This window comes from Xyrauchen texanus, chromosome 9 (assembly GCF_025860055.1).
Source record: "Xyrauchen texanus isolate HMW12.3.18 chromosome 9, RBS_HiC_50CHRs, whole genome shotgun sequence".
NCBI lineage: Eukaryota > Metazoa > Chordata > Actinopteri > Cypriniformes > Catostomidae > Xyrauchen > Xyrauchen texanus.
The window spans coordinates 47,188,788-47,201,733 of record NC_068284.1 but is presented as its reverse complement, the minus strand read 5'-3'; the positions used below and the strand labels follow the sequence as shown (position 1 = coordinate 47,201,733).

The 12,946-nt window shown below is 42.8% G+C and overlaps 1 protein-coding gene across 2 annotated transcripts in view; it reads left to right on the top strand.

Annotated features, from left to right (window-relative positions):
* sbno2a (strawberry notch homolog 2a) overlaps positions 1-12,229 on the top strand; it is a 35,414-nt gene extending 23,185 nt beyond the window's left edge. For both annotated transcript variants that reach the window (XM_052133714.1, XM_052133713.1), the window contains exons 20-32: positions 583-714; positions 820-955; positions 1,040-1,152; positions 3,234-3,305; positions 3,394-3,502; positions 3,607-3,678; positions 5,381-5,524; positions 7,070-7,164; positions 7,271-7,363; positions 7,488-7,619; positions 7,792-7,868; positions 9,135-9,325; positions 9,579-12,229. In XM_052133714.1, coding sequence (XP_051989674.1) covers positions 583-714; positions 820-955; positions 1,040-1,152; positions 3,234-3,305; positions 3,394-3,502; positions 3,607-3,678; positions 5,381-5,524; positions 7,070-7,164; positions 7,271-7,363; positions 7,488-7,619; positions 7,792-7,868; positions 9,135-9,325; positions 9,579-11,314 — 3,102 coding nt within the window. In that variant the 3' untranslated portion in view covers positions 11,315-12,229. The remainder of the gene's footprint in view (positions 1-582; positions 715-819; positions 956-1,039; positions 1,153-3,233; positions 3,306-3,393; positions 3,503-3,606; positions 3,679-5,380; positions 5,525-7,069; positions 7,165-7,270; positions 7,364-7,487; positions 7,620-7,791; positions 7,869-9,134; positions 9,326-9,578) is intronic.
* Positions 12,230-12,946: the final 717 nt, after the last annotated feature.

Genomic DNA, 12,946 nt, shown 5'->3' with positions numbered 1-12,946 from the left:
AAAAAGTATCAGGTACTATCCACAGTGGAAAACCCCAAAAAAGCAGGTTGAGTCGTAGCGTGCAGTCTAAAATCCCCAATACTCTGACTGGATTATTTACATCAAGATCTTCTAGATCTTTCTTTTAAAGAATAAGTTAATAAAAGCAGTGTTAGTGCATTGTTAATATCTTGCAAGTTATATGTTTTCTCTTCATATTTTCGTCATCAGTATGTAGTAAATAAAACCAGGTTATTATCGTCATGTTCTGTTTTTTTCTTCTCGCTACATTATCGTTGACAAAATAAACAAAAAAAAAACACCTTCATCAAGAAACATTTTCATCTGTAATTTCATTGACATCAAGTCTTGTCAAGAACAAGACCAGGCCATATTTCAGCCCAAAAACTAAATATTTAAGAAATTATATTTTGCTCATTTTAAGAAGGAAAGAAAAACGGATCTTGGCCAGATTGCTGCAGTGTGCACCGGACTTCATTGCTGATAAACAAAAATCTGTCTACTATTCATCCTTTGCATGGGATTCGCTATGTAACTCAAGTACAAGGTTAAATATGTATGTGTTTGTGTGTGTGCGTGCAGATGACGGGGCGCAAGGGACGTGTGGTGCGTCATCCTGATGGTAGTGTACGATATGAGACCAGAGCGGAACAAGGCCTCACCATCGATCATGTCAACATCAGAGAGAAAGAGCGATTCATGTCAGGAGAAAAGGTGAATACTGCTGACCTGCAAACACCAAACGTCGTCATGTACTCACCCTTATGTTGTTCCAAAACTCTATCCAGAATCTAATGCGAAAACATCCTTTTCTCTCAGTTGATAGCGATCATCTCTGAGGCGGCTAGCTCGGGAATCTCTCTACAGGCGGATAAACGCATTCAGAACCGCAGGAGAAGAGTTCACATGACCTTAGAGCTGCCGTGGAGCGCCGACCGCGCCATTCAGCAGTTCGGTGAGTGTGTGTTTTTGTGTGTTTGTGTCAGTGTGTCTGAGAGAGACTGATGTTTGCTAATGTTGTGGCTGTGTGTATTATCAGGTCGAACACATCGCTCGAATCAAGTTACAGCTCCGGATTATATCTTCCTCATATCAGAGCTGGCCGGAGAGAGACGCTTCGCCTCTATTGTTGCCAAGAGACTGGAGAGTCTGGTAATGTCTCACAGTCGTACTTTGCTAATGTTACACACACACACAAGCACAAGCGATGCACTGATCCGATACCGCTCCAATACTGACGTTTTTTTTATTTGTCTATTTTTATGGGGTGGATGTGGAAAGTTGAAATTGTGAACGGAGTTAACGCATCCCGGCCAACCTTGGGAAAGTATTTAACGTTAGCCTAACATTATGTGATTTGCAAGCTAGCTTGCTGGTTCACCAGGCATTTAAGTTGGCAAAGTAACGTTAAGTTACATGGTCTGTGTGTCGCAGATTGTTAAACGTGACCCATCACCGTGCACATGCCGCATAAATAACATTACCTAGAAATTTACCAGGAGGTGTGTTGTGTGTGTGTGTGTCATGACATCAGATTAGGAGGAACAGGCAGGGAGAGAGAGAGAAGCAGACCTAAAAAGAAGCGAGTCTATGCCCCTCAGAAGTTCCTCACAAAGTATCAGGAATATCTGTGTCTCCGCCCCTCAAATCTGCCAAAGCATGCATTTTGCACATTGTGCAATTACGATTTTTACGTTAGCCACCAAAGAGCTTCAGGTAATAATGTAGCTAAACCGCTAGTTTCAAAGGCCTACATTCCTAGCTAATTGTTTTAATTGAATAGGCAAAATACTCGTTGTGCATGACACCGCGGAGACTCACAGCATGTGGAGACTCATGCTACTCTCCGTGATCCACACACAACTCACCACATGCCCCACTGAGAGCGAGAACCACATTATAGCGACCACGAGGAGGTTACCCCATGTGACTCTACCCTCCCTAGCAACCGGGCCAATTTGGTTGCTTAGGAGACCTGGCTGGAGTCACTCAGCACACCCTGAATTCAAACTCGCGACTAGACTTGACATTTTTTTTAAGGCTAGTTATCAATGTCTAATTACAATTCAAAGCCCTGAATGTTGTGAATCCAGTCAGGTCTCCTAAGCAACCAATTTATCCTGGTTGCTAGGAAGGGTAGAATCACATGGTATAACCTCCTCGTGGTCGCTATAATGTGGTTCTCGCTCTCGGTGGGGTGTGTGGTGAGTTATGCAATGGATGCCCAATCACCAGCCCAATTTTATTATGTAAAAATATACACATAGCTATGTCTCCGAATGGTTTACAGGGTTGCAGACTAAGCCGACATGCATACGATGCACGGATTAGGTAGTTTCAGTACGTGCAGGCAACGGAGACCTATTATGCCCTCTTCTACCAGATGTGATATAAGTCACTAGCACCACCTAGCGAGGTACTTCAGGCACGCCAGCTGGGAGTGAGGTATCCAAATTGGGAAGACAATGGGACTACGCTGGAGTGATTACATCTCCACACTGGCCTGGGAACGCCTCGGGGGTCCCCCAGTCAGAGCTGGTTAATGTGGCTCGGGATAGTGAAGTTTGGGGCACCCTGCTGGAGCAGCTGCCCCCGCGACCCGACTTCAGATAAGTGGTTGAAGATGGATGGTAATATAAGTCTCAGGTGTGCCCAGAATGTGTCTGTGAAGGTTCAGCTCAAAATACCCCACGGATCATTTATTATACCATGTTATAAATGCCTCTTTTTGGGTGGAATCAAAAACACGCTGATTTCGTGTGTGTCTCTTTAAATGCAAATGAGCTGCAGCTCCCCGCCCCCTTTCAGGAAGAGGACTGTGCCTTTACAGCTCGTGTAATACAGTGTAAATACCGGAGTTCAGCCATATATGTATGAATATATCTATATCTATATATATATATATATATATATATATATATATATATATATATATATATATATATATATATATATATATATCTGTTCTCCGTGAATACAATCAGAGACAATGCTAACTTTAGCTGCATTAGCCGTGGAATCAGCTAACAAGCACATTCGGAAAGGTCGAATATAGGCACATAATATAAAGTGCAATACTTACATCTTGGTACTGATCCATGCTTAACAAGTACAATCCTATTGTAAAGTGTTCATCATTAATAACAGGCATTGTTTTACTGTTTATAATCATCTGAGAATATGCTTCAAATGTTGCCACACTGAAGATTAAACATGCGTGTTGTGTTCTTCAGGGGGCGTTGACTCACGGTGACAGACGAGCCACTGAATCCAGAGATCTGAGCCAGTACAATTTTGAGAACAAAGTAGGAGCTTGTTCCTCTCCATAACCAAAATTATTTGTCTTATTACACGAACCTGTGTATTGACTAAATGCCTGTGTTTTTCTCTCAGTACGGCACCAAAGCACTGGATAAAATCACTAAAGCCATTCTAGGACACATCGACAACAAAGTCCCTCCACCGAAGGGCTATCCAGGAGGAGATATCATGTTCTTCAGAGGTAGTGAAGTCTGATCTGATGATGATGTAACGAACGAGTAATGAAGACGACAGTGTGATGTTTCTGTGTGCTGATATTAATGTTCACCTGTGTGTGTTTGTCAGATATGAAGAAAGGCATGATTGATGTCGGGATCTTCTGTAAGGAGCCGCGCTTCGGACTGAACACAGAGAAAGGTACGTGTGTGCAAGTGATGTTTAATACTGTGATACTCTGCTCATGTACTTGTGATGTAAAAATGCTCCTATACCAACAGCATGTAAACATTCGGCGCACTCATTAAAATCCTAGTGTAATAATAAATTGTTATTAATATTATTATTATTATTATTATTGACTTTTAATTTGAAATACAACAGTAATATGTTTAAATCGTGCACTTTTGTCATCTTTAGTAATCGTTTACAATTTATAACAATATTTATGTTAAATGGGTTCCAAAAAATATCTGTGTAAATGAAAAGAGATCCGAATCATTTAAAGTTGAAAATTGAAACATTTTGGGGGGAAACATTTTTTAAAAATAAAACATTGTTTCTTTTCTACTGAAGACTGGAATTACTGTTAATTTTGCTACATTATCTAGTATACTAGTTAATAATAATTAGGGCTGCTACTAACGATTATTTTGATAATCGATTATTAGAACGATTAATCATTAACTCTTAACCGATTATTCAGCTAATGTCCGACATAAAAGGTTGTATTAAACGTGCTTACTAACAACAAAGAGGAAAAAATTATCTTTTAAAAATACCTCTAATTGACATTCGCTGAATTAAAGGGAAAAATACTTTTTATAAGTTTAAGTCAGTTAAAATGTATTTATTGTAAAGTTGAATTAGTGTATATTAATAAATATTAGTGCATATTAATAAATATTAGTGTATATTTAACTTGTATACTTCTGCGAGAGCAGTAAAGTCTATATATACACTCGTATTCAAGATCTATTCTCTAAAAGCAAGTCTAAATATCTGATATGTAGTTTTAAATTAGTTTCAGATAGTTATATTGGAAAACAAGCCAAAACAAAAACAAATCCTAAACGTATATTGTTGCGGTGTATAAAAGGGGGGTGAAGACTTCTTCTCTCACCTTTCTGTTCACTTCAATCCATCTTTAACTCACAAAAAAACACTCTCTCTTATTAATAAAGCTGCGTATTGCCAATGTTCTGCACGGTAAGAAACGCACAGTGACGTATATTATGATTCAGTAAGTCGCGAGCAATCACGTTATAGTCTGGCTGCATTAAGCGTGCGCTCGAGGGACGAGCGTCTCTAGTAAATCGCAACAAAAACATCTGTGCACTAATAGTGTTAGATGCTATTTGCACCCCTAAATAAATACTACCATACAGTATATAGGCAGCAACATGTTTATTGTGTTTATTTTTAGCCACACAGACGCCCTACACCTAACCCTAACCTTCTCTGCTTTGTTGAAATACCATGAGAACATATAAATGATGTCATTTGGATCATACTAGCTATTGTTATGTTTGGATTTTAGCTAATAATTTCATTATGACAAAAGCAAATGTAAAGGGGCTGTAAAGCAAGAATAAGAAATCAGCCAATAAAGGGTTAATAAATACTTTAACTAGTCACTTACAAGTGTAGTTATTAGTCATGACTCTCTAACTTATGATCCCTAAAATAAAGTGTTACCACATAACCAAATATTATTGCTTAATTTCTTTGAATGTTACTGTCAAAAAATAAATGTATTTATGAAATGTTACTTCTGAGCCCTTCAGTGCATGTGTAGATGTTTTAAAAATCTTAGTCTGGAGCCAAGTTGTGTTTTTGAATTATTTGGGTCAATTTGGGTCAAAGACGAAAGTTAAATTTTTGCATTCATTTCTGTTCCCAGACTGCAGCATCACCAAATTTCTAAACCGTATTTTGGGTTTAGAGGTTTACCAACAGAACTCTCTGTTCCAGTACTTCACTGATAACTTCGACTACCTGATCGATAAAGACAAAAAAGAGGGGAAATACGACATGGGGATATTAGGTGAGGAATCTGAACGTGTGAACATGTCAAAAAACAAAAATTAAAACGTAAAAATTATTGAATTTTTTTTGCATTTGTAGCAAAAGGCATTCTACACGGTACACTGTGTGTGTGTGTGTGTGTGTGTGTGTGTGTGTTTGTTTGTGTGTATGTGTGTGTATACATGTGTTTGTTTGTGTGTGTGTGTGTGTGTGTATACGTGTGTTTGTGTGTGTATGCGTGTATGCGTGCGTGTGTGTGTGTGTGCGTATGCATGTGTGTGTGTGTGTGTGTGTATGCATGTGTGTGTTTGTTTGTGTAAGTGTGTGTGTTTGTTTGTGTGTATGTGTGTGTATACGTGTGTTTGTGTGTGTATGCGTGTATGCGTGCGTGCGTGTGTGTGTGCGTATGCATGTGTGTGTGTGTGTGTATGCATGTGTGTTTGTTTGTGTAAGTGTGTGTGTGTGTGTGTGTGTGTGTGTGTTTGTTTGTGTGTATGTGTGTGTATACATGTGTTTGTTTGTGTGTGTGTGTGTGTGTGTGTGTGTGTGTGTATACGTGTGTTTGTGTGTGTATGCGTGTATGCGTGCGTGCGTGTGTGTGTGCGTATGCATGTGTGTGTGTGTGTGTGTATGCATGTGTGTTTGTTTGTGTAAGTGTGTGTGTGTGTGTGTGTGTGTGTGTTTGTTTGTGTGTATGTGTGTGTATACATGTGTTTGTTTGTGTGTGTGTGTGTGTGTGTGTGTGTATACGTGTGTTTGTGTGTGTATGCGTGCGTGCGTGTGTGTGTGCGTATGCATGTGTGTGTGTGTGTGTATGCATGTGTGTTTGTTTGTGTAAGTGTGTGTGTGTGTGTGTGTTTGTTTGTGTGTATGTGTGTGTATACATGTGTTTGTTTGTGTGTGTGTGTGTGTGTGTGTATACGTGTGTTTGTGTGTGTATGCGTGCGTGCGTGCGTGTGCGTGTGTGTGTGTGTGTGTTTGTTTGTGTGTATGTGTGTGTATACATGTGTTTGTTTGTGTGTGTGTGTGTGTGTGTGTGTGTGTGTGTGTATACGTGTGTTTGTGTGTGTATGCGTGTATGCGTGCGTGCGTGTGTGTGTGCGTATGCATGTGTGTGTGTGTGTGTGTATGCATGTGTGTTTGTTTGTGTAAGTGTGTGTGTTTGTGTGTGTGTGTGTGTGTGTATACGTGTGTTTGTGTGTGTATGCGTGTATGCGTGCGTGCGTGCGTGTGTGTGTGCGTATGCATGTGTGTGTGTGTGTGCATGTGTGTTTGTTTGTGTAAGTGTGTGTGTGTGTGTGTGTGTGTGTGTGGGCGTTTTCCATTAACAGGACACTAAAATCATGTTACAAGTTGCTCCCAATGGCAGGTTAGCACCTTATATAGCTGCTCTGGTGCCATTAGTGTATGAGTGTGTGTGAATGGGTGAATGAGTCACAGTGTAAAGCGCTTTGGGAACCTCTAAGGTTAAAAAAGCGCTACAAGTGCAGACCATTTACTGTGTATTTTCATGCTTGTGCACAAAATATGGTCCCTCTAATATGGCCATGTGTTGTGTGTTCAGATCTTGCTCCTGGTAATGATGAGATTCATGAGGAAACACAGGAGAAGTTTCTAACTCCAGGAAACCCTCAGGAAGGACAGGTCATGCTTTATAAGGTACATGTGACATTCATGGGCTTCGTTATTTCTTGCACTTTGCTTTAACTTTCAGGTGGTGCACCTGGGTGTGTGTGAAATGTGACACTCTTGTGTCTGTTTTCAGATCAGTGTAGATCGGGGAATGCCCTGGGAAGAGGCGTGCAGTAAAGCCGAGAAATTCTCCGGAGATTACGAAGGGTTTTACCTCTCAAATAAGGTACACACTTGTCATACAAACACAAAGATTGTGTCTTAGCCATCGTTCTGTGAAGACATCCTCCAGTTGTCAGAATGATGCAAATAACCTTCCATCCTTGGGTAATCTGTGTGTGTGTGTTCAGTTGCGTGGGAGCCAGCCGTGTGTCCTGCTCGCCGAACAGGGTCGCGGGCGGAACCTCATCCTGTATAAGCCCAACATCGGCAAACAGGCTCATCCCGAGAATCTCGACAACCTGCTTCTTCGATACTACAAGGTGAGACATTTCCATCACACATAGACAGATGACATTCAGACATAATCAACGCTGTTCTCTCGTGTTGTATGCAGAGCACTTGTTGTTTGGTGCCATCCAGTGGTAGAAACATGATATGACAGGAACACATGTATGTGTTGGAAAATAAGTTTTCTGCTTTTCTTTGTCAAAGGTAACACCTGAAGAAGCAAAGGACTGCTGGGAGAGTCAGTTTGTCTTTTCCTTCACTAACTGCACACATGCCAACTGGTGAGTGACATGCACAATGCTTTCATGTGTCATGGCATGCTCTGTGCCAGTCTTTCACATGGTAAATGGTAAATGTTCTGCACTTATATAGCACCTTTTTTAACCTTAGCGGTTACCAAAGCGCTTTACACTGTGACTCATTCACACACTCACACACACACACACACACACACACACACACACACACACACACCAATGATGGCAGAGCTGCCATGCAAGGTGTTAGCCTGCCATTGGGAGCAACTTGGGGTTCAGTGTCTTGCCTAAGGACATGTGGAGTCATGTGGGCCGGGAATCGAACCGCCGACCCTGCAATTAGTGGCCGACCCGCTCTACCACCTGAGCCACAAGCGCCCTGTGGCACGTCCATTATGCCACTACTGGTTAAAAAATTCAACCAGCTTGGCTTAGTTTCAGAATCAGCTTTATTGCCAAGTATGCTTACACACCGGGCTGGACTGATAATCTGGCATACCGGGCATTTTCCCGGTGGGCCGCGCACTTTGGGGCCAATCGGGGCAGACTGGCCATCGGCAGAACCGAGCAGACACATTTGTCTTTGTTTGATGGCTTGTGGCCATCCATCTTCCTCCTGATCACATTCCCGAGGTTTTCAATGGGGTTCAGGTCTGGAGATTGGGCTGGCCGTGACCAGGGTCTTGATCCGGTGGTCCTCCAATCCACATCTTGATTGATCTGGCTGTGTGGCATGGAGCATTGTCCTGCTGGAAAAAAACAATCCTCAGAGTTGGGGACGTTTTCTTCCAGGATAACCTTGTACGTGGCTTGATTCATGTGTCCTTCACAAGAGATGAAGCACCCCCAGATCATCACCGATCCTCCACCTGATCGTCCAATGGTTCGACGGAGACCTGCAGAGTCCATCAAGCCACAGTGTCTCGCACCCACTGTGAAATTTGGTGGCAGATCGGTGATGAGCGAAGGCTAGCCCATCTGGTCCGATCCTACAGAGGAGCTACTGTAGCACAAATAGCTGAAAAACGTAATTCTGGCCTTGATAGTAAGGTGTCAGAACACGCAGTGCACCACAGCTTGCTGTGTATGGGGCTGGTCAGAGTGCCCGTGTTGACCCATGTCCACAGCTGAAAGCGCCTGCAATGGTCACGTGAGCGTCAGAACTTGAAAGGGTTACTTTAAACCTTAAACATTGAAAATTTAGGTAACACTTACCATTGTTGTAAACTGATTAATCAGGTGTGTTGATTGCCTTATGTGTAATGCAGTGTTGTGTTGTGTTTCTCATAGGAACGGAAAGTGTAAGATGAATGAGCAGGGACAAGAGTGTTTTCTGGGAATGCGTCTCAGGCAATATCACATGCTTTGTGGAGCACTACTGAGGGTCTGGAAACGAGTGTCGGACATTGTCTCTGATGTCACATGCTCCAGCATCCTACAGATCGTACGACTCAAAACCAAACAAAACAGCAAACAAGTCGGTGAGTTTGCATACATTATATCATGAGATCTAGTTATTGACTGATAGGGCTTTTTCAATGGCAGATGAGCAAGGTTTGCTAGCACTCAAGAATCAAAATCAATTGAATGCACATCTCGTCTTATTTAGGACTTTCCAACTCATAAGAAAGAAGACTTCCATTTATATCGTACTCAGTTAGCCATAGAATATATCTGGTAATTGACCTCTAGAAAATAACAAACTCTCCACTGACAATCTTGTGTGTTTCTTAGGAATAAAGATCCCTGAAAACTGTGTGTCCCGTGTGCGCGGTGAGCTTTCTCGAATGGACGAGGAGGTGAAAAAAGCTCGGCGAGAGAGAGAACAACTTGCTAATGACCAACGTGCTCGTTTACAGCAAGAGATGCTGGCCAAGTTCATGAATGCCCGCAAAATGTGCACCAACCTGCCCCACGCCCTTCCAAACCACCTTCCATACCCACGATCCCTCTTGCACCCTGTTACGATGCCCAAGAGTGAGGCTGTCAGTGAAGTCCTGGACTTGACCATCAGTCCGTGTCCCTCACCAGACATCAAAACCCTGCAGGACGCAGGAATCAGCCTGAACGGCGTGTCTCTTAATGGTGGGATTGCGTGCGGGAGGGGACGCCCAGGCGTGGTAGCTCCAGAGACCTTTGGCCTTGAAGATTTGATCTCTCAGGAGCAGCAGAGGAACAAGCAGGTCACATTGAACTCAAACTCACATGTATCGTCATCTTTCAATGTCTTGCGACAGCCACAGCAGCACGTTCGCTCGCTGAAGCAGAATCATTCATCACTTGGCATGTTGGCGCAGCAGCAGAGTGGCTCGCGCTTGCAGCAGGACGTTCAGGCACCCATGCGGTACAGCACACTTCTTTCGCAACTGCACGGAGGACAGGACAAATCGCTCATGCAGCGACTTCTCACGCAAATGCGGCAGCAAACGGATGCATCATCGCAGTCAACACGCTTAGCGCTGCCCATACAGCGGAGCAGTCAACATGCAAATATGCTAACGCACAACTCTAATACATTGGCACATTCTTTTGGAAACCACACACCACAACAACAGCTGCAGATGCATGCGAGCAATCACAGGCTCATTTCTCTCAACAGAACGTCGCAGTCACAGTCGCAGCAGTCACAACCCCTGCAGTTGCAACCCCTGCCGTCACAGTCGCAACACCTGCAGTCACAGTCCCGATCCCTGCTGTCGCAACCCCTGCAGTCACAGGCCCGATCCCTGCTGTCGCAACCCCTGCAGTCACAGTCGCAACCAATGCAGTCACAGTCCCTGCTGTCGCAACCAATGCAGTCACAGTCCCTGCTGTCGCAACCCATGCAGTCGCAGTCGCAATCCCTACTGTCGCAACCCCTGCAGTCACAGTCGCAATCCCTGCAGTCACAGTCGCAATCCCTGCAGTCGCAACCCCTGCCGTCACAGTTGCAACCCCTGCCGTCACAGTCCCAATCCCTGCAGTCGCAACCCCTGCCGTCACAGTCCCAATCCCTGCAGTCGCAACCCCTGCCGTCACAGTCGCAATCCCTGCAGTCGCAACCTTTGCCATCACAGTCCCAATCCCTGCAGTTGCATGCAGTTAACAGTCATTCTGCTCCAGAAAGTGCGGCCATTCGAAACAATGACTTTGATTTCGATGCCTTGGACTTCGGTTGCTCTTCACCAGTTGCGCAATTGCGGTACCCGTTCAACTCTCAAGCCCTGCCATCCTCCACCCCGCCTCCTTTTTCCTCTTCCCTCTTTGCGTCGGTTCCTCCAAACTCGTCCCTGTCGGACTCCAACTCCTCTTCACATTTCACGGCGTCGTCCTCATCGTCTGAACAGTCACATCTTCTGTTACCCAATGGCCACTGCAGTATGGACGGCCTCGACGTGCACCAGACACTAGATCACATGATCCACGGAACGTCCCCTGACCACCGCCAGTCTGTCATCCAGTTTAAATCAATGGAGTGGGACGCCACCTAGAGGCTGCTGATTGGTGGATGTGTAACTTTGGTGGGCGTGGTCTGTTAGTAGCCAGTGTAACTGCGCACACGTCAAAACTCTCGATTCGTTACATTTTGACTGTCGTCTCAGCTCACACGGTTGACGAGTTTAGTTTTCGGTAAGAGTTCGGGAAGACTTTGGGGTTTTTGTTTTAGATGCTTTCTCCAAGTAAATCTCAGTCCATAAGCTAGTTGCATTCAGCTCGTTAACGTTCAGTGAAGTCAAATTTGACAAATATAGGCATACTTAAAATCTATTCAGTTTTTATTTGCCTTATTTGAAGCAATAGGGCTTTTCCACCCATCATTTCACATAAGAATGCTCAAACAACGTTAACATTGAGGTAATAGAAAAGTTTATTTATTAAAACATTTATGTACACTTTAGTTTCCTGCTTTTCGTCATAGGGGTTTTTTTGTCTTTTAATAAATGCCTTCTGTTGAATCAGTGCCTTTAAATCCTTCAGATGCAGTCTTGTGTGTGTGTGTAATATATATATATATATATATATATTTCTAGAAATAGTAGTACTATATTATTTATTTCATCGTTGCTCTCCGCTACCCTGAGTTCTCTGCTGCTTCGCAGCGGGCGTGCTAACACGACCGTTTGATTTGGAACTGCTGTTTGAACCTATAACCCTGTGAACATCTAATTTCTATATTCTTCATTTCAATCATCTAAACACAGGGACAGAGTAGTTCACGATATCTCTGCTATATCGATGGCTTCGGCTGTAGTCGTGCAGAATACTTGCCTGCTTTACGGACGGCTAATTTCTCAGGTATAGTATAGAATCATCACTGTCCAAACAAATGATTATTTTCTGAAATATAACACAGATGGAACTATGTGAGCTTTGGGAATTGGATGCCAAATTATTTATTTGCATATCTTACGGTATCGTTAAACTTTAGGAATAAATAAAACCCCTCTGGATCTCCAGTTGAGACGTTTCTGAAGAGCGAGAGAGAAACTTAGCAATAAAAACCAAGCAAATGATTACATATGAATTACATACAGCCTGAGAACAACTTGAGAGGCTTACGAGAAGTGATATTTTTTTAATTGTGTTCGAAGAATATTATATTTGTTAATAAGGAAACTAAAAACAGACTTATGAGATTGTTCATATGAGGTCAATGTTTTTCCTTTTGGTCCTATATTGTCGTGTAGTCGGAATGAAAGCAAACGTATTAACGTCTTTGATATCGATGTTCGTATTATTATTATTATTATTATTATTATTATTATTATAGTTGTTGTTTTTAATACTATTGTTATTGTTGCTATTTATATCCAAGGGAGATTTTAGTAGAGGTAGTTTTGGTTATTATAATCAAATGTAGAAGTTAAAACACTTTTAAAATGCCTTGTCAGGGTTTTATTTTACTTTCCTGCACCCAAAATACAGAATCAAAGCCTGCAACCTGCCACCAAATCGACTGCACTGCCCCGGCACTGCTGTACAGCATCCTCGTTAAAATGATCTTTTTGGGGTTGGGCGTCTAGATTGCCATCACACCAAAGGTTTCAGTGCAGTTTTTGCAGGCTCCGCTCAGTCGTGTTTAATCTCAGGAAAAGTTGAGGGAAAGAAATGCGGCGGCGCAG